Raw genomic sequence first — 22066 nt, 5'->3', positions numbered from 1 at the left:
CAGGCTCCAGATGCGCAGGCTCAGTAGTTGCGGCTCACGGGCCTAGTTGCTCCGTGGCATGTGGGATCTTCCCAGACCAGGGCCCGAACCCGTGTCCCCTGCATTGGCAGGTAGATTCTCAACCACTGCGCCACCAGGGAAGCCCAGTGTATTTCTTTATGGTCACATATGTGCATAAAAATTAACATTGAGATTAAGATTATATTCTATATATACATTTTGCAGCTTTTACACTTAATGAATGTTAAACATTTCTTTGTCTTTTAAAATACTTTTTGTAAACATCTAAAAGCATTATTCTATCATTCAGATGTACCACATAATCTTTTTAAGTTGTTTGTAGTTTTTCATTATTAATGCTTTACAAAAGTGCCATATTTAACTAAGAGAGATGACTGGGCCAGAAAATATCCTGCTTTGGGATCACATGGGAGAAGGACAAATGGTTAACTCACTCTTTCTTTGTGGTACTCCAATAAATAGACCTGTTTGAGAAAAAAAAAAAAGTTCTCTCAACTATATTAGGTTCAACAGTAATTTCTTTCCCAACTTCCATTAGCAGTTCAGGAAAGAAGTGAATTTGAGAATTAGAGGACAGTTGTAGCGGAAAAATGTCAAAATGAAACGTTACCCATTCCTTTAGGGCATCTGAATTTCCTCTCTGGATTTTCCATTTAGGTTACTCTGCTCATTACATGATCATGAAAAAGAAAAAAGCCCAGCTCCATGAATTTTATCCAATTTAGAGATTATGTGATGGTCTAAAATTTTAAACATGGGTTATATAATGTATATAGAATATTTTGGTTCCTGGGATATTGAACGATAGACTATCAACCTCCAGAATCAGCTGAAGTAGGTCTGAGAGACCCAATAACCATGATCAGAGAAAGCAGTGGCTTCCCACAGGAGCTCCAAACACAGAGGGTAGATATTTTGAGTTACAGGCATGTGCTGACAACTTTGCGTATGCATGTGTGTGAGAGAGAGACTGAGAATAAAGGTTAGTAATTCTCTCAGGAAACTTCAGGTAAGGCAGGTTTTTTGGACATAAATCTTTGTTTGACTTGTCAAGTTTTTTCTTTAGATTCCTGGTTTATTTTCATTCAAAATAATTGTTTATTATATTCATTTCCCTCAATATAGTTTTCTCTATTATTAAAACATCTGAAAATAAAACATTAACCTGCGATCCATAGCAGTTTAGATTATTTCTTTCTAATTTTTAGAATCTGTGTTAAGCATTTTTATTATTTAAATGAGAAAATGCTAGTTGCCTACAATGTTTGGCACATAGTAGGCACTCAATAAATATTTGCAAAAGAGTGAATTATTGATGTATTTTTACATAATCTTTTGAACATTGTTTTTAATGGGCCAAGTAGCTGTACCATAGTTGACTTAACCATTACTCTATTGCTAGATATTAGGTTGTTTCTAATTTTTTTCTGTCTTAAAAATACATTGAATATTTTGATATAGATCACTTTTCTAGGTGCATATAGATTTTTCTGTGTATAAGATTATTTTTTTAGTCTCAGAAGTGATTATGGGTCAAGTTAATTATTAGAACTCTTGGTTGCAAGGGACAAAAATACAGGAGAAACGTTTTGTCTAATTTAGTTGGGGAGTAAATTTAGCTTCCACCGGGGCTGGATCAGGTGCTCAGTTTATGCCTTCAGGGCTTTGGTCGCTTCTTTATGCAGCCTCTTCTTTTGCTTCCCTCTGGCTTACTCTTGCCACCTGGTGGTAAAGATGAGCATTGGTAACTTTCTGTAGTTTATAATCCTGACAAAAGGCTTGAGAAAGTGGATTTGATTTAGCTAGCATCTTGTGTCTGTCCCTGAACCAATCAATTGTTGTGGCCTGGGGAATGAAGTAACTTGATTGACCACGCCTGTGTCATGTGCCCACAGCTGGGGGTCAGATCAGCTCCAACCAAATTACAAGGACTGACCAGATTATTTTAGAATGTAGGGAAGGTGGTTCTCCCAGAAAAGGACCTTGGACAGACAAGGAAAAGGATTTAATTTTATTAAATATTTTTATCACTCTTGATAGCCATTGCTAAATGGTTTCTAAAGATTTATATTAGCCTCAGAAATATTTCTTATTTTACTATACTCATATCAACATTGGATATTATCTTCTAAATATTTTGCTAATTTAATAGATTAAAAATGTCACCTTGTTTATATTTACTTTTTTCACTTATCATAATTATTTTCTGTAACTGTCATTTAAATGGCTGCTTACTCCTTTCTTTTTTGCTTTGGCTGCATTGGGTCTTCGTTGCTGCGCGCAGGCTTTCTCTAGTTGGGACGAGCAGGGGCTACTCTTCGTTGCAGTGCGTGGGCTTCTCATTGCGGTGCTTCTGTTGTTGCGGAGCACGGGCTCTAGGCGCGCGGGCTTCAGTAGTTGTGGCGCACGGGCTTAGTTGCTCTGCGGCACGTGGGAGCTTCCCGCACCAGGGCTCGAACCCATGTCCCCGGCATTGGCAGGTGGATTCTTAACTACTGCGCCACCAGGGAAGTCCCTGTTGACTCTTTTTTGAAAGATTTATCATAATTTACCAAGCTGTTTTCCAATTATTCGTCGTTTAGATTGTTTCGTAATTTTTATTTTTAACCTTGGTAGGTAATAATACTGCAAGTATTTTTTTTTTACATCTTTATTGGAGTATAATTGCTTTACAATGGTGTGTTAGTTTCTGCAAGTATTTTTATATGCCATAGATTTTTGCCTCTACTGAGTTTTTCTTTTGGAAAAATTCCAATGGTGATATTCTTGCATCAAAGGTATAAACATCTCTATGCCCTTTGTTTTCAAAGAATTTTAACAACTTGTATTTTTACCAGTATTATATAAATGTAGTTGTTGTATTACATCTCTACTAACATTAAACACTATTTTAAAGAATATTTGTTAGTTGATTAGGTATAAAAAGTGATCTCAAATTGTTTTTTTAAATAAGTTTATTTATTTATTTTTGGCTGTGTTGGGTCTTCGTTGCTGCGCATGGGCTTTCTCTAGTTGCAGCGAGCAGGGGCTACTCTTGTTGTGGAGCCTGGGCTCTAGACGCGCGGGCTTCAGTAGTTGTGACATGCGGGCTTAGTTGCTCCGTGGCATGTGGGATCTTCCCGGACCGGGTATCGAAACCATGTTCGATCCCTGCAGTGGCAGGTGGATTCTTAACCACTGCGCCACCAGGGAAGTCCTCAAATTGTTTTAATTTGCAGTTTTAAATTAATGAAACCTTTTTCAGTGAATCTCCAACTCTTCTCCTTACTGTGTTATTTAGAGTATGAATACCAGACATGCCCTGTGCCTTATTTTATTTCTTCTTCTTGTGCTCAGGTCTGGTCCATCGAACTCATATGTCATCCTGTCGCGTGGATAAGCCCTCTGAGATAGTAGATGTCGGAGACAAAGTGTGGGTGAAGCTTATTGGACGAGAGGTAAAGTTCTGTGCAACTTTAACTCATTAGAAAGGATTAGGAAAAGCTGGGATTTTCTTAGTATTTCATGATGATATTTCATGAGTGTGTATGCATTGTTAACCATGGCTGATAATCTTATTTTTGAATCCTGCCACTATAATCTGACTTGAATTTAAACCTTTGGGCTGTCTGTCATGCAAACTCAGAAGGAATGGTGTGAACTGTATGTAATAAGTGTGGTGCAATAAGTACATGTTTATAAAACTTCCTTCCCTGAAGTTCACCCACATGGTGGGTGTGAAGAAAATACCAAAAAAGTAAAGAACCAAAAAGAGAGAAGAAAACTTAATCTATGAGACTATCTTTTAGTAGAAATCTTCCAGATGGACTTCAATTTGGACCAAAGCAGAAAGGGGCATAGAGTTTACAGTCATTTTTTCCTCATACCTGGCACCATGCAATATGAGGGAAATGAGAAAGCACTGGAGGATCCTGTTAACAGCAACTCACTTGAGGGTCTGCGGGTATGGACAAACCACAGGAGAAATGTGCACATACGCTGATACCTGCTCTTTTACCAGAGAATTGCAGGGGAGACAGGCCTGAAAGAAATATTATTCGACAGTATTTGAGTGCTTATTATGTACTAGGTCTGAGGGATACAAGAATCAGATGTAAATGACTCCAGTGGTTATGGAACTTATATAGATTATAACTGGAGGAGACAAAAAGTAAGCAAGCTAAAATAATTAAAAATATAAGTTATAGTAAGTGCTCTAATAGGTTCAAACAATGTGGAGGTAGATTTAGATAAAGGGGTCAGGAATGGGCTTTCTGCGGGGATGGTATATGAGCTGAGACCCAAAGGAAAAGGAACTAGTCATGTGAAATGTTAGGAAAAGAATATTCCAGGCAAAGAGAATAGCTAATACAAAGACCCCAAAGTGAAGAGGGCCTTCAAATGCTGGAGGAAGCAAAAGAAGACCAATGTGGCTAACAACTGTCTTCACATTTAAAGATGCTCTTAATTGTTTTCATGTTTTGTTTTGTTTTGTTTTTTTGCGGTACGCGGGCCTCTCACTGTTGCGGCCTCTCCCGTTGCGGAGCACAGACTCCGGATGCGCAGGCTCAGCGTCCATGGCTCACGGGCCCAGCCGCTCCACGGCATGTGGGATCTTCCCGGACCGGGGCACGAACCCGTGTCCCCTGCATCGGCAGGCGGACTCTCAACCGCTGCGCCACCAGGGAAGCCCCTGTTTTCATGTTTAAAAAGCTTTTAGACGAAGTCCAAAAGGAGATCTAGTCCACTGGAATGTTCTGAAACCTATTCTGTGCTCATGGATCTCTGAACAGATTATTATGCTGAACTATCTAAAAGAAACGGCTTTCATTTTCTTCCTGGTTACTTCCACAGGCCCCAGATTTCTGAGCAACCATTTTTGTCTTTCCCCCCAGGAGGGTCAAGAATGATAAGAAAACCATTTCCTAAAATGCTTTTGCCATAGGATCTGCCTGTTATGCTTATTAGTACCCGCAATATTCAGAGCACAGGACCTTGGCCATAAGAGGAACTCAGTGTTTGTTACATGATAAAAACTTCAATTCTTTGATAATTTTAGACCAGCAGTCTAAATGATGTACTTTGAGCTTTTGCTGACTTTGCTTTTGTTTTTTTCAGATGAAAAATGATAGGATAAAAGTATCCCTCTCCATGAAGGTTGTCAACCAAGGGACTGGGAAGGACCTTGACCCCAACAACGTTATCATTGAGTAGGTAAAATGTTTGGAAAGGCTAAAATCCTTCTACTTCTCAAACCACAGAATGCTGTAGTGAATCAGGCCCACTTGGGAACTCTACTGTTTGTAGGCTATGATATTGATGAGTTATGTGACCTTTGTGAGCTTTGGTTTTTAGAGGTATAAAGTGTTAAAGATAACACATTACTGCATAGAGTTCTAAGATGAAATGCTAACATGCACCTCCTAGCATAGAAGTGCACTGTCAATGGTTTCATTTCCTTCCCCTTATTCTTTTTCAGCTTCTGACCTTGAACCAGTTAGCCAACAAGCATTCATCATGAGATATTTGTTATTTGCCTTTCTCCTAGCTCTGGGACTGAAAAAAGGCAGAGACCATGTAGGAGGAATAACTCCAGTGGGGTTTTAGACTCCTGCATATTGGGATGTGCTGTGTTCTGAACACAGCACCTTACTTTCACTGGCTCTTCTGACCTTTCATTTATGAATGGAAAATTTTCTCTGTAGGATACTGGCTGGTGATACAGGGAATTTGCTGTCTCAAAATCTTTCTTGAATACAGGCATACTTTGGAGATACTGTGGGTTCAGTTCTGGACCATCACAATAAAGCAAATATCTTAATAAAGTAAATCGCATGAATTTTTTGGTTTCCCAGTGCATATAAAATAATGTTTACACTATATTGTAGTCTATTAAGTGTGCAATAGCATGATGTCTAAAAAACAGTGTATGTACCTTAATTAAAAAATACTTCATTGCTTAAAAAATGCTCAAACAATGACAGTAGTAACATCAAAGATCTCTGATCAGAGATCACCATAACAAATATAATAATAATAATAATGAAAAAGTGTGAAATATTGCAAAATTACCAAATTTGATACAGAGACATAAAGTGAGCAAATACTATTGGAAAAATAGTGCCAGTAGACTTGCTCAACTCAGGGTTGCCACAGACCTTCAAATTGTAGAAATCGCAATATCTGTGAAGCTCAATAAAACGAAGGTATACCTGTATATGCCAGTGGTTTCTAACCAGGGATTCCTAGGTTGCTAATATCCCTTGAAGGAGTCTTGGGGGTTTATGAACTGTTTCAAGTATTTCAGAAAGCCAACTAAAAAATCATACATTTATCCTCAGGTTAACCATGACATTATTTCACTGCTTCTCATGATAAAATATCACATTCTTTATCTCATGCTAATTGGGTGCTCTTAATGGCCATCATGTTATTTTTTTTTTTTAAATAAGAAAAAAATAAGAAATGTTGTTTGAGTGGGATCTTGGCGGCACAATGTTTGGAAACCCTTAGGTTTATAGTTCTGAGCAAAATCATTTTGGATATGAAGGAAATTTACCTAAAAGGAAGGGAAATGATACTTATTGAATACATACTATGTGCCAGGCATTATGCCAGGTGGTTTGTGTACATCAGTGCATCTAATTCTCATAACAACCTGCAAAGTGGGTGTTATCTCCATTTTACTTTATTTTCTTAGTTTTAGCTTGATGCTTGGTGATAATTTGCCTGTGGTTATATAACACTTTCCATTTACATTAGAAATCTTTTATAACTCTGAGCTCAGAAATGTCATTTAAGTCTAGCATTTACTGATTGCATTGTAATAAATTACTTCTGCACCAAAGAATCCTGTCTATACAGACTCATTAAAAGCAGGGAAATTTCCCAAAGCCACCCTTATAAGGATAAAATATAAAACAAGTAAGATAAAAGAGCTACTTCTCTTTCTCACAACAAGGGAGGGGAAGGGAAAGGACCCCCTGGTTTTATGATGAATATGTCTTTATGTATGGACTACTTCTAGTAATGACTAAGTGACCGAACAGTAACTTTTGTTGTAAACTATTTCTAGACTGCATCTAGGAAAGAAGCATGGCGTAGTGGAATGATGACAGGTTTTAAAGTTAGACTTGAATCGGAAAGAGTCCTAGTTCTGCCACAAGCTAGTATACCACCCTGAGCAGATTAGCTAGCCTCTTTGAACCTCAGCTTCTTCAAAATGGAGGTAATGACACCTACATCTTAGAAATGATGGTATGATTTAAATAAAATCTTGTTTATAAAGAGCCTAATTGTCTAATCTATAGTAGAAACTTAACACATAGTGGTTACTTGTAGTTATTGTTTTAAAATGTTTCTTTGTTTTTCCTCTAATATCTGAGATTATCATACCCTTTCTTTTGAAAGGATATATAAAACGCATGAGGCAGAGGCCACATCTTATCTCCCATAGTGCCTAATGTATGGTAGTCGTTAAGTTAGTGCATCCATTTACTCATTATTCAACATATATTTACTGGGCTCATATTCTATGTGAGGTATAATGGCAATACCAAGGTTTCTGCCTAAGGACCTTACTGCCTAGTGTAATGTGATAATTATGCAAATAACTTTAATTTTAAGACAACATGTAATAAATGTTAAAAGAATGTTTTAAAGGAAGGATTCTAGGAATTAGCTTGAAGAGGAAGAGTTGATATTAGGCCCTGATGGTCAGAGAAGACATAGCAATTGAGCTAGGTCTTGAAGAATGGATAAGATTTTGTCAGGCAGCAGGGGAAAGAATAGTATTCCAGGCAGAAGAAATAGTCTTGAGGAAAGGAATGAGGCAGGAAAGCACATGGCAATTCAGGAGTCTTGTTTAAGGAAAGAAGAGGGTATGGTCAGGTGCTAGAATGTAGGGCTTGAAAGATACGTTGGGGTCAGATTGTGAACGGCTTTGAATAGCAGTCAAAGAATATGAATGATTTTTAAAGCCTTTGAGTGGGAGAGACTCCTGAGCAGATTATTCTCTCCAGGTACCCCATTCTCTGGCCTCACCCTGTTAGGCTCAGTATCTTCATGCTACACAGCTACACAGAGTTTGTCAACTACCTTTCATTTTTCATCAAAATCTAGCTGTCTTATATTTCATTCCCTCAGGCCCCAAAGTATTAACGAGGTCATCTAATAAGTGAATCTGCAAGGGGTTAAATGGAAAGGGGTTAAATGCAGTGTCCAGTTAGGTTTAGCCGGCATAGTATAGTCTTTAGAAAGAGCATTTATGTTTCGCCACACTGTAATTATCCATTTATATATCTCTTTCCACTGGTAGACTATCTACCATGTCCTATCATTTTAATGTATTTACTCATATCATTGTACTAGCACTGGTGCTTGCCACTTAATAAACTTAAAAAAAAAAAGAAAGATTAATCCAGCTATGTGTGCTGGATGGATTAGAGGCAGGGAGACCAGTAAATGAATTATTACTGTTTAGGTGAAATGTAATGAAGCCTAAACTAGCGTGATGGCAATAAGGACAGAAAGGGAGACAGGTGGTGAGTGACACATTTGTTGAATTGGGCGTTAGGTGGGAGGTATGATTCGGCTTATAGTATGTTTGAATCTGCAGTGTATTGGAATTCATTATAATGAGGGTTTGATTAAGCTGCAACTCATAGTCACTTGAAACTCAGTTCTACAAATAAGGACATCCGAAAACAATAGAGTTTTCGTGACTGTTCAAGTTATGTCCCCAAGATCCTGCCTTGGTGGGATTTTCTGTTTGTTTGTTTGTTTAATTTTATTTTATTGTGGTGAGAACATTTAACATGAGATCTACCCTCTTAAGAAATATTTAAGTGTATAATAGTATTGTTGACTATACATACAATGTTGTACATTAGATCTCCAGAACTCACTCATCTTCCTTAACTAAAACTTTATGCCTGTTAAGTAACTCACTCACATTTACTTCTCCAGTCTCCTCGCCTTGGTTTTTGTTATTCAAGCTTCACCCTTTGAACTGACCCTCTCGCATGACCCATACCAGACAGTAGACCTCCTATCATTTGACTAAGATTCTTCTAAGGCAAAAGCTAGGGATTTGAACAGACATTTTCAGAACTTAAACCATATGCTTTTCTGGTCTGTCCCAACTGGGAAGCCACTAGTCACATAGGCTATTTAAATGTAAAGTAATTAAAAGTAAATACATTTGGGGGCTTCCCTGGTGGCGCAGTAGTTAAGAATCTGCCTGCCAATGACAATGACAGTGGCAGACAAAATAAATAAAATAAATAAATTTATTTTTTAAAAAAAGTAAATAAAATTTGGTATCCAATTCCTCAATCACTAACCACATTTGAAGTGCTCATTAGCCATAGACATAAACTCAGACATAAATAGTCAGCAGTACAGACATAAATTTATAGAACTGTCCATCTTCGCATTCTTTTGGACAACAGTATGCTAGATGGTGTGCTTTCTGCTCAGATATAGAGAAGAACATGACATAGACTTTACTATTCAAGTCCTGGTTGTGGTACAGAGGATGAGGCAAAATGTAAACAAATCAGTAAAATAAAGTGAGTATTTAACTCTGCTTGTGGTAGAGTTTATAGAAGATACGATATTTGAGCTGAACTTTAAAGAATGAATGGGACAGAATATGGAGTATCTTCACCCTCTCTGTTTTTTCTCTTGAACCCACATATCCCATGAAACTGTTGGCTGAAATTTGTGAAGTGAGTAGCTCTGTTTTGCTTTGATATTGTTATCCTGCATTTCTCTGGGTAATGTGGCTCTTTTGGCAGAATATTTCTGTTTTTGCTGGACTCTACAGAGACCTGGTTGGAAAATCTTAGGTGAAGTCAGAGGTCAAAGTTAAAGATGTTCAGGTAAAGAAAAATATTTTGGATGAAGAACAAAGAAATTTCAACAAGCTTTTTTTTTAAAATTTTAAAAATATATTTAATTAATTAATTTATTTTTGGCTGTGTTGGGTCTTCGTTGCTGCGCATGGGCTTTCTCTAGTTGCGGCGAGTGGGGGCTACTCTTCGTTGCGGTGCGCGGGCTTCTCATTGTCATGGCTTCTCTTGTTGCGGAGCACGGGCTCTAGGCATGCGGGCTTCAGTAGTTGTGGCTCATGGGCTCTAGAGCACAGGCTCAATAGTTGTGGCTCTCGGGCTCAGCTGCTCTGCGGCATGTGGGATCTTCCCAGACCAGGGATCGAACCCATGTCCCCAGCATTGACAGGGAGATTCTTAACCACTGTGCCACCAGGGAAGCCCCAACAAGCATTTATTGATGCTGTTGCTTGCCAAGCCTTGGGCTGAGGTGCCAGGGAAACAAACACAAGTAAGATATTTTTTAAACAGGCCCACGATCTAGAGTAGAAACAACTCTGGTGTGATATGTGCTAGGATTGACATGTGTATAGGATACAGTTAGAGTTTGAAAGAAAGAATAATCAGGAGTGATACTCTTCAATTAAACATTTTCTAAGAGTACTCTTTGCAGGTACTGTGTGTTACAGTAAAGATAAGAAATAAGAGCTATGACAACTAGGGTACTTTGGCTCTTCTTGTAGGAGTGTAATTGGTAAACACACTGTCTGGCAGTGTCTACTAAGGCAGATGCCCTACAACCCAGTAGTTCCCCTCCTACGTGGAACTAGGCATTTACCAAAGGAATGCATATACATATATATGTTCACCAAAAGACGTGTGCTAGAAAGTTCACAGAAGCACTTTCATAATGGAAATTACTCAAGTACCCATCAACAGCAAAATACTTTGCAGCAATGAGAATAGTTGATTCACAACTACACGCAACAGTTGGTTGGATCTCACAAAGTAGCGAAAGGAGCCAGACACAGAAGGGCCCATTCTCTGATTCTGTTGATATAATTTACAAAAATAGGTAAAACTAATCTATGCTGTTAGAAACTAGAGTAGTAGCTACCCTTGGGGGAAGCACCGTGACTAGAGGGGCTTCGGAGGTGCTGGTGATATTCTGCATCTTTATCTGAGTACTGGTTACTGGGATATTTCAAATTGTAAAAATCAGTGAAGCTGTATACTTGTGAACACTTTTCTGTATGTATTTTATACTTTGGTCAAATGTTTAGAATTTTTAGAAAGTGTTATGCGAATGTGAACAGAGATTAATTCTGGCTGAGGGGCTCAGGGAAGATAACTGGTTAGAAGGAGGTGCAGTAACTGAGCTGAGCCTTGAAATGTTTGGGTGTAGTTAGGTGGTGAAGTGGGAGTAAAGAGGGGAAGCAGAGCATTTCAGAAAGAGGGAGCTGCCTGAGCAGAAACAATGAACCATCTGGGGAAGGTAAAATAGTCTGGTTTGCCTTGAGCATATTGTACAAGATGAGGCTGGGAAAGTAAGTTAGAGACAGACTGTGAAAGGCCTGGAATACCAAGGAGCTTGGACTTGATTTTCTAAGAAGTTTTTGAAGGTCTTTTAAACCCAGGAGTGACCTTGTAAGGATTGCAGGGGGCTTAGCAAGGTGAGTAATTATATATTCATCCCCTGTGCATCAGTGAGATGGAATCTAGTCTCATTCATAATTATTAATTCAGAGCCTTGTCCTGAATGAAAAAAATTGTCATTTCATGTCATTTCTTTCACTGCCTGTTTCCTTATGCCCAGTGCTTTTCCTTTCTCCCTTCTACCTGACAGAACAAAACAAAAAAACAACATGGAGTATTAACTTGTAGTATCTCTGGCCATCTCTTAAAAGGGCCAACAGTCAGTATCATTTCATTACAGGCAAGAAGAGAGGCGGAGGCGGTCCTTCCAGGATTACACTGGGCAGAAGATCACCCTCGAGGCTGTCCTGAACACTACCTGCAAGAAGTGTGGCTGTAAAGGTAAGGCGAAGTCTCTATCATTTTAGTTTTTCTCTCTTGTGGATGGACCCTTTATGGGATGCGGGAGGCCCCCTGGTGTGGGTTAGCTCACTGTGGTTTTTAGCCAAATGCTGGCCTCACCTGCTCATCTGCTGTTCCTACTAGACTCACATCAGAGTTCATGGCTTGTTGCTTTTTCTGTTTCCTTTTCTGAATGCTGGCCCTGCCAGATACTACACCACCACCACTACTCCCCTCTCTCTACGGGTGATGCCCTGCCTGGGCAAGGTCCCCATGTACTATGCCAGGAGGGGTAAGAGTGTTGGATTATGATTAACACTCTAAATTTTTATCTCGAAGGATGATTATTGTTCTGCTGCAAAAATTAAGTGACTTGGAAATATATTCCTCTAAGGATCCAAGTCAAGCTCTTTCTTGCTTATTACCTTTATCTCTATAACTTCAGAGTTCTGAATACAGTATCTTTTTAGTAATAAAGAATACAGGCTAGTCACTTCCTTTTAGCTTTGTTTCTTCAAGTTTCCTCCAGTCCTACTCAAATATTAAAGAGCTCTTTCAGCCTGACTTCCCTTGTTGGAGCTATAATGAGAGGTATTGCCAGCTTCTCGTTTTCAGAGTGACCTCAATTTGTCACCCCTTCTCCCTAGCCTTTCACCTACCCAGCTCTCTTGATTTTTCTACAATGAGTGGTAGCAGATTTGTGCCCTGGTTGAGGTCGTGGGGTTTAAGCCCCAATTTATCATTAATGTAGAGGGAGGAAGGGAAAAATAAAATAGAAAGAATACTTCCTCATGAGTATTGTGGGACCATTTCCAGCATAGATATTTGGAAAACTCTATGCTGTATTCTCCTTCCAGGCACCATCCCGCTTCTGGACTCCGAGTTGCAAAGTAGTTTACACATAGCTTTTTGATGACTTCATCAAATTCTTTATGCCCCTGAGAGAGGGTCTACAAAGAGCTCAGACAAAACCAGCTGTGTAGCATCTGTTAAAGGGCCGCTTAATAGCAGTGTAGGCTCAGGGAGGGTGGGGTTCTCTTACCTTCAACTTGTGTCCACCAGGTGTTACATGAGGCAGAGAAGAATAATGAGAGATGGAATTTGGCCCAGGCAGGCCAAAGGTGGTTGGTTTTGATGCAGCAGAAAGAGCACAGGGCAGGGAGGTATGAGACCTGGGGTAAGTTTTAGCTCTGCTGCTGTCTGTGTGACCTTGAGGTACTTCTCTACTCTGGGACTTCATGTCGTCTGCAAATGCAGTGTTGGATTTGATGATCTCTCAGGCCCTTGCCAGACCTGACAGTCTGTGAATGTTGAATGCCCCTAGGTGACTGCTGTCTTTCTGTGTGTTAGCTTGAATCTGAGTGCTGCCTTCCTGCTTGCTGCCTAAGAGCTGTCTTCCTTTGGGGCTTGGCCTGCCACTCGGCTCCCTCTGCTAAGTATTCCGCTCTCTGGAGCAGCCTTTCATTGTCAGGAATAAGTTCCAAATAGATCTTTAAAAATTCCTGAGCCCAGTTGCTAATGGAGGGCAGCACAAGCCTGTGTCCTCACGTCCTTTGCCATTTCCAAAGCGGTGCCAGGGTTTCCCACAGCTCTAGGACCAGATGCTTGTCTGGCTCTGGTTAAGTGAGCAATGCCATCTTGAGGTGACAGAAAATCCGCTCTGAAGGCAACAGCTGCTCTGAATGAACTCATTAGTACCTCCTGAACGAGCCAACCCTTCAGGAACTTCTAGGGAAGATCCACCTGCTAAGGTAAGAGACTGCCTCTTCCCTCCCTACCTTTTCTACTTCTCTTCTGCAGGCCACTTTGCAAAGGATTGTTTCATGCAGCCAGGTGGGACCAAGTACTCTCTGATACCTGATGAGGAAGAGGAGAAGGAAGAGGCAAAGGCAGCAGAGTTTGAAAAGCCTGACCCCACGAGAAATTCTTCTAGAAAAAGAAAGAAGGTGAGTGCTGTCTTTATTTTATTTATCATATTGAGTTTTAAAATAAAAATATACTTTCTGCAGATATTTTAGAAATACTGAAAAACATAAAGAACATTAGGATCTCTTGTAATCTTTCCACCCAGTGAGACTCTTATAGTAGTTTTGGTATATTCTAATATTTTTTCTAGGTAAATATATACATACATATAATATAAACATATATATAATTTTCTAGGGAAGTGTATATATAATTTTCGTATATGTATGTGTTTACATATAAACACACAAGCATGGTCATACTAGGTATAGTTTATATCCTACTTTTTTCATTATATTTATCAAAAGCAGGGCTTCCCTGGTAGTGCAGTGGTTAAGAATCCACCTGCCAATGCAGGGGACACGGGTTCGAGCCCTGGCCTGGGAAGATCCCACATGCCGCGGAGCAACTAAGCCCGTGCGCCACAACTACTGAGCCCGCGTGCTGCAACTACTGAAGCCTGTGCACCTAGAGCCTGTGCTCCGCAACAAGAGAAGCCACTGCAATGAGAAGCCCGCGCACCACAATGAAGAGTAGCCCCCACTCGCCGCAACTGGAGAAAACCTGCGTGCAGCAACGAAGACCCAACGCAGCCAAAAGAATAAAATAAATAAAATATATAAATTTATATTTATCAAAAACATTTTCTAGTATCCTTAAGTGTTCTTCAAAAACTTGATATAAGAGCACCATATGATATTCTACTCTATGGCTATATGATGGTTTATTTAATAATTTTTCTATTGTGGGATATTTTTGATTACTTCCAACCTAAATCTTTGGCCATATCTCTTATTGCTTTCTTCGGATAAATTCCTAAGTAAGATTACTGAGTTAGGGCTTTAAGACTCTTGATACATGTTATCAAATTGTCTTTCCAGAAAGTACTTATTTTACACCCAGCAGAGGATAAGAGTGCCTGTCTCACTGAGTTGTATCTTCCATCTACTACTTCTAGCAAAACAATTCATAAAGCAGACATTAGGGCTTCCCTGGTGGCGCAGTGGTTGAGAGTCCGCCTGCCGATGCAGGGGACATGGGTTCGTGCCTCGGTCCGGGAAGATCCCACATGCCGCGGAGCGGCTGGGACCGTGAGCCATGGCCGCTGAGCCTGCGCTCCGCAATGGGAGAGGCCACAACAGTGAGAGGCCCACGTACCGCAAAGAAAAAAAACAAAACAGACATTATTGTGGTGCAGGAAAAAAACAGTGCATTTGTAGCATACAACATAGAGAGGAAATGAAAAAAAACTATATTATAGTTCGGTCAGAAATAGTTGTTCTCATGTAGTATAGTGTTTTTCTTTTTTTTTTTTTGGCCACACACCACAGCATGTGGGACCTTAGTTCCCCGACCAGGGATTGAACCTGCGCACCCTGCATTGGAAGGCAGAGTCTTAACCACTGGACTGCTGGGGAAGTCCCTAGTGTAGTGGTTTTCTAATTGTGGCTGGTTATTAACTTCTGGGTTTTTTTTTTGGTTTTGTTTTGTTTTTTCAAAGCTTTGGCAAACTTTTATTGAGTGGTCATTTTATTCCAGGCATTGCAAACCTAGGAATATAAAAACTGTGATAAGGTTCTTGCCCTCAGTGGGCATTATCTACAAATTCAGCATTTTCTTCATTTTTTAGATGAGGAGGAAGGTCCATTGTACCATTATTAAGAATTGCCCCAAGTATATGGATAATAATATATCGATCTGTATATTCTTTCCCTGGGTGATCACATCCCTCCTAAGACTTCAGCTGCCCTGACCACTTTCACATCACTAAGTAATAGCCCACTGGTACTTCAGACTTTGGCTTGGAGTCAATCAGACGTAGGTTGAGGCCCTTCTGTGCTACTTACCAGCTATATAACTTTGGGCTCAAAGTAGGATCATTGTGCTCCTTGAACAACCAAAACCCTTGTTTCTACCTTGTATTACTAGTTTTAATGACAGCAGTAACCTCTCAGTCTCCCAAGAAAGAAACAATATGTAATTAATTTTCTTCTCCTTACTACCCCATGCCTAGTCAGTCACCAAGTCCTGTCCATGGTACCTCATAATATCCCAATTCTGCTCCTTCCTCCCACTCCCACTGCTACTGTGCCTTTCACCTGCTTCCCTCTCTCACTTATATTCAGACTATTGAATTAGCCTAGGGAGATTTTAAAACTACATATTCGCCTTCTACCTCTTGAGTACCAAGTTCACATCTGGGCATCTGAGTTTTTTGAAAAAGCACCTTCTTTATCTCACTGCTCAATTCTCTTCATTAATGTTTTTTTGCCCTCTGCTTTAATTCTGAATGTGGACTGCTTGAGGCTGTGTCTGTTTTTATTATTCCCTTCTCATCTCTAACTACCTTCTCCCTAAGTGATCTCATCCTGTCCAGTGGTTTTGAATACCATTTATATGCTAATAATCCCCCAATTAAGTATATGTATCGTTTTTTAAATCCAAGTCTGTAATTCTCCAAGTCTGTAATTCTATCTCTAACTTTTTCTCTGGAACTTCAGATTTAGATATTCAACTGCCTATTTGACATCTCCATCTGATTGTCGAGTTGACATCAAGCTTAGCACACTCCAAAACTCTTCAACGTTCCTCCTACCCAAGGCTGCTCCCTTCATATTCCTCCCTATCTCAATGAATGGGTCACCAGTTGCTGAAACCAAAATCTGCAGCCTTTGGGTATAGTGTTGTTATTGTTCTAATTGTAGTAAAAGATATGTAACATAAATTTTACTGTCTTAATCTTTTTTTTTTTTTTTTTGGCGGGAGGCTGTGCTGCACAGCTTGTGGATTTTAGTTCACCAACCAGGGATTGAACTCACCCCCTCGGCAGTGAGAGTGTGGAGTCCTAACCACTGGACCACCAGGGAATTACCCCATCTTAACCGTTTTTAAGTGTACAGTTCTTTGGCATTAAGTAAATTCATATTATTGTGCAATCATCACCACCATCCATCTCTAATACTCTTTTTTTTTTTTTTTGGCTGCGTTGGGTCTTCGTTGTGGTGTGCGGGCTTCTCATTGCGGTGGCTTCTCTTGTTGGGGAGCACAAGCTCTAGGCACGTGGGCTTCAGTAGTTGTGGCTCACGGGCTTAGTTGCTCCGCAGCATGTGGGATCTTTCCAGACCAGGGATCGAACCCGTGTCTCCTGCATTGGCAGGCGGATTCTTAACTACTGTGTCACCAGGGAAGTCCCTCTAGTACCCTTTTCATTTTGTAAAACTGAAACTCTATACCCATTAAACAATAACTCCTCATTCTCCTTTTCTCCCAGCACCTGATAACCACCATTCTACTTTCTGTATGATTTAGACTACTCTAAGTATCTTATAAAGTGGAATTATATAGTATTTGTTTTTTGTGACTGGCTTACTTGAGTTAGCATAATGTCCTCAAGGTTCATCCATGTTATAGCATGTGTCAGAATTTCCTTCCTTTTTAAGACTGAAAATATTCCATTGTATGCATATTCCATATTTTGCTTATTCATTCATTCGTTGTTGATGCTAGGATTGTTTCCACCTTTTGGCTTTTGTGAATAATGCTGCTGTGAACATAGTTGTACAAATATTTCTTTGAGATCTTGCTTTCAATTTTGGGGGGTATATACCCAGAAGTGGAGTCGCTGGATCATATGGTAATTATTTTTTAATTTATTCATTTATTTTATTTATTTTTTGGGTGTGTTGGGTCTTCATTGCTGTGCACGGGCCTTCTCTAGTTGTGGCAGGTGGGGGCTACTCTTCGTTGTAGTGTGCGGGCTTCTCATGGCAATGGCTTCTCTTGTTGCAGAGCACGGGCTCTAGGTGTGTGGGCTCAGTAGTTGTGGCTCGCGGGCTCTAGAGTGCAGGCTCAGTAGTTGTGGCACACGGGCTTAGTTGCTCCATGGCATGTGGGATCTTCCCAGACCAGGGCTCAAACCCGTGTCCCCTGCATTGGCAGGCAGATTCTTTAACCACTGAGCCACAGGGAAGTCCCATATGGTAATTCTGTTTTAATTTTTTTTGTGGAACCACCATACTGTTTTTCACGGCAGCTGCACCATTTCACATTCCTACCAACAGTGCCCAAGGGTTCCAATACAGCATAGTGTTTTATTACTGTCAATTAGGTAAAAGTGGATGATGTTGTTGTTCAGTTGTTCATTTCTTCTGTCTCTTCTCATTTTTTCTTTTTTTTTTAAATTTATTTTTAATTCCCAGGAAAGGATTGTTAACGTATCCAATCAGAACATGTCTCTTCCTGTTTAAGATCCTTCAGTGATTTCCCATTGTACTTTAAAAAAAATCCAGACTGCCTCCTGTGAAAACAAACTGTCTAACCCTAGTCCTCTTCAAGTACTGCCTTTAGCAGGCAGTAAATTATATCTAGCTAAAACATTGTTGTGTCTTTTTTTTTTTAATTTATTTATTTGGTTGCACCGGGTCTTAGTTGCGGCAGGTGGGCTCCTTAGTTGTGGCATGCGAACTCTTAGTTGCGGCATGCATGTGGGATCTAGTTCCCCGACCAGGGATCAAACCTGGGCCCCCTGCATTGGGAGGGTGGAGTGTTAACTGCTGCACCACCAGGGAAGTCCCTGTTGTGTCTTTTTTATGTATCTATTTTTACAGTTATCTTCTGCTTAAGACAGGGGCTGCAAGTTTTCTATTTACAGTGCTGTTATAAAGTTTCCCTTTTAAGTAGGACTTTTTAAAGCAAAAATTCAGATATTAAGAAAAAATTTAAGTAAAAAAATAGCAGTTTATAAACACACGGAATAAAAATTGTGGCACTATTATATGAATGAATGGCACTTGGAAGACACTGATTTAGAGCAGTGGGGATATTATTTTAATTTGGTACTGTTCTCTTGTGAACCAAAGAAATAGAAATTAACAAAGGCCCCTACTTCAAGTACTGCCCTCCAGAGCCTTCTGCAAACCTTCAACATTGCCGTGTTTAGCCTAACTCCCTCACAGAGGCAACTGTCCCCAACCCTGCATGCAGTATTGCTTTCTTTTTTCTTATTTTTTATTTTTTTGCGGTACGGGGGCCTCTCACTGTTGTGGCCTCTCCCGTTGCGGAGCACAGGCTCTGGACACGCAGGCTCAGCGGCCATGGCTCACGGGCCCAGCCGCTCCGTGGCATGTGGGATCTTCCCGGACCGGGGCACGAACCCGTGTCCCCTGCATCGGCAGGCGGACTCTCAACCACTGTGCCACCAGGGAAGCCCCAGTATTGCTTTTTAAAAAAAATTTTTTTTAATTGAAGAATGGTTGATATACAATATTATATACATTAAAGGTGTGCAATATAGTAATTTACAATTTTTAAGGTTGTATTCCATTTATAGTTATTATAAAATATTGGCTCTCTTCCTCGTGTTGTACAGCAGGGGTCCCCAACCGTCCTCCCCACCTGCCCCTCGGGGCCACACAGCAGGAAGTGAGGGAGGGAAGCTTCATCTGCCGCTCCCCATCACTCACATTACCAACTGAACCATCCCCCCACCCTCCATGGAAAAATTGCCTTCCACAAAACCGTTCCCTGGTGCCAAAAAGGTTAGGGGACCGCTGTGGTACGGTGTATCATTGTAGCTTATTTTATGCATAATAGTTTGAGTATTGCTTATTTTTGAACACAGGGTTTGGCTTTACATATCTTTATTCTTGATGCTAGCCTTCTTCATAGAGGTCTGAGGACTTGATTTAAAGAGGGAAATGGGAAGCTTCCACCATATTACCTCATTATTTAAATATAAAACAAAAGAAGGGCAACCCATAATCTTACTACTTTACCAGAATCTATATTATTGTGGCACATATTTTCTTCTAGCTGTTTTCAAATGCATGTTTTACCTAGATGTAATTAAAATGTATGTATAATTTTGTTTCCTGTTTTTTACTTTGTCATGTCATCGTTCCATTTTTGCCACATAGTCTTTTTTTGAAATAAATTTATTTATTTATTTATTATTTTTGGCTGTGTTGGGTCTTCATTGCTGCACACAGGCTTTCTCTAGTTGCGGCAAGCGGGGGCTACTCTTCGTTGTGGTGCGCAGGCTTCTCATTGCGGTGGCTTCTCTTGTTGTGGAGCATGAGCTCTAGGCGTGCGGGCTTCAGTAGTTGTGGCGCAGGCTCTAGAGTGCAGGCTCGGTAGTTGTGGCGCACGGGCTTAGTTGCTCTACGGCATATGGGATCTTCCGGGACCAGGGCTCGAACCCATGTCCGCTGCACTGGCAGGAGGATTCTCGACCACTGTGCCACCAGGAAAGCCCACCACATAGTCTTAAAATGTTCATTTGCAGTGGCTATGCATATTACATTAGGTGGATGCTGAGGAATTGCTTTTCTGAGGGCAGTGGAGGATGTACTTAAGAACCTGGGCTGTGGAGACAGACTGCCCAGCTTCTAATCTCAGTTGGGTCACCTCCTCACTGTGGAACTTAGGCTAATTACTAAACTTCTCTGAATCTGTTTCCTTTATAAAATGGGAACAATAAGCATCTACTTCATAAGGTTGTTAGGATGCGGAGATGCACATAAAACTCTGAGCACAGTGCCTGCATACAGCAAAGCCCAGTGCGTGTCAGCTACTGGTAGCTGTTGCTTAAAAACAGAGGCTTTATCATCACTGTGCAAGAGGTGCACAGTGCACCTCTTGCACTGTTGGTGGGAATGTAAATTGATACAGCCACTATGGAGAACAGTATGGAGGTTCCTTAAAAAACTAAAAATAGAACTACCATACGACCCAGCAATCCCACTGCTGGGCATATACCCTGAGAAAACCATAAGTCATAAAGAGTCATGTACCACAATGTTCATTGCAGCTCTATTTACAATAGCCAGGACATGGAAGCAACTAAGTGTCCATCGACAGATTAATGGATAAAGAAGATGTGGCACGTATATACAATGGAATATTACTCAGCCATAAAAAGAAACGAAATTGAGTTATTTGTAGTGAGGTAGATGGACCGAGAGACTGTCATACAGAGTGAAGTAAGTCAGAAAGAGAAAAGCAAATACCATATGCTAATACATATATATGGAATCTAAAAAAAAAAAAAAAGCTTCTGAAGAACCTAGGGGCAGGACAGGAATAAAGACACGGACATAGAGAATGGACTTGAGGACACGGGGAGGGGGAAGGGTAAACTGTGTTGAAGTGAGAGAGTGGCATGGACATATATACACTATGAAATATAAAATAGATAGCTAGTGGGAAGCAGCTGCATAGCACAGGGAGATCAGCTCAGTGCTTTGTGCCCATCTAGAGGGGTGGGATCGGGAAGATGGGAGGGAGATGCAAGAGGGAGGAGATATGGGGATATATGTATATGTATAGCTGATTCACTTCGTTATAAAGCAGAAACGAACACACCATTGTAAAGCAATTATACTCCAATAAAGATGTTAAAAAAAAAGAAAGAGGCTTTGTGGTCAGAGATGGGTTTAAGTACAGACACTGGGTTCAAAAAGTTCTTTATATATTCTAGATATCAATCTCTTATCAAATATATGACTTGCAAATATTTTCTCCCATTCTTTGGATTGCCTTTTCACTCTGTTGGTATTGTTCTATTTTTATTTTTCAGATTTACATTAAACAAATTGTGGTGAACAAACACATAAAACTTACCATCTTAACCATCTTTAAGTACAGTTCAGGAGTGTTAAGTATGTTCACATACTAAGTATATGATAGTGTCTTTTAATGTACAAACATTTTCCATCATGATGAAGTCCAACTTATGTATTTTTTTCTTTTGTTTCCTGTACTTTTGGTGTTGTGTTCAAGAAATCATTGGCAAATCTAACGTCATGAAGCTTTTTCCTTCTGTTTTCTTCTAAAAGTTTTATAGCTTTAACTCTTACATTTAGATCTTTGATCCATTTTTTGAGGGTTTTTTATTGTTGCTGTTTGTTTGTTTGTTTTAACATGGTGTAAAGGAAGGTTCCAACCTCATATTTTTGCATGCAGATATCCAGTATCCCCAGCACCATTTGTTGAAAAGACTGTCCTTTCTCCATTGAATGGTCTTGGCATCCTTTTCAAAAGCCATTTGACTGTACACATGAGGGTTTATTTCTGACTCTTCATTCCATTCCATTGGTCCATATGTCTGTCTTTTTGCTAGAGCCACACTGTTTTGAATGCTCTAACTTCATAGTAAGTTTTGAAATCAAGAAATGTGAGTCCTCCAACATTGTTCTTTTTCAAGGTATTTTGGTTCTTTGGGGGTCCCTTGA

General features: G+C 40.0%; 1 protein-coding gene across 2 annotated transcripts in view; it reads left to right on the top strand.

Annotated features, from left to right (window-relative positions):
* The window catches only part of ZCCHC17 (zinc finger CCHC-type containing 17), a 61875-nt gene that overhangs the window by 29890 nt on the left and 9919 nt on the right, over positions 1-22066 (top strand). For both annotated transcript variants that reach the window (XM_030871617.2, XM_060308756.1), the window contains 4 exons: positions 3358-3458; positions 5119-5210; positions 11770-11870; positions 13671-13816. In XM_030871617.2, coding sequence (XP_030727477.1) covers positions 3358-3458; positions 5119-5210; positions 11770-11870; positions 13671-13816 — 440 coding nt within the window. The remainder of the gene's footprint in view (positions 1-3357; positions 3459-5118; positions 5211-11769; positions 11871-13670; positions 13817-22066) is intronic.

Source organism: Globicephala melas, chromosome 1 (assembly GCF_963455315.2).
Source record: "Globicephala melas chromosome 1, mGloMel1.2, whole genome shotgun sequence".
NCBI classification, from domain to species: domain Eukaryota; kingdom Metazoa; phylum Chordata; class Mammalia; order Artiodactyla; family Delphinidae; genus Globicephala; species Globicephala melas.
This window is presented reverse-complemented; position numbering and strand designations above follow the sequence as displayed.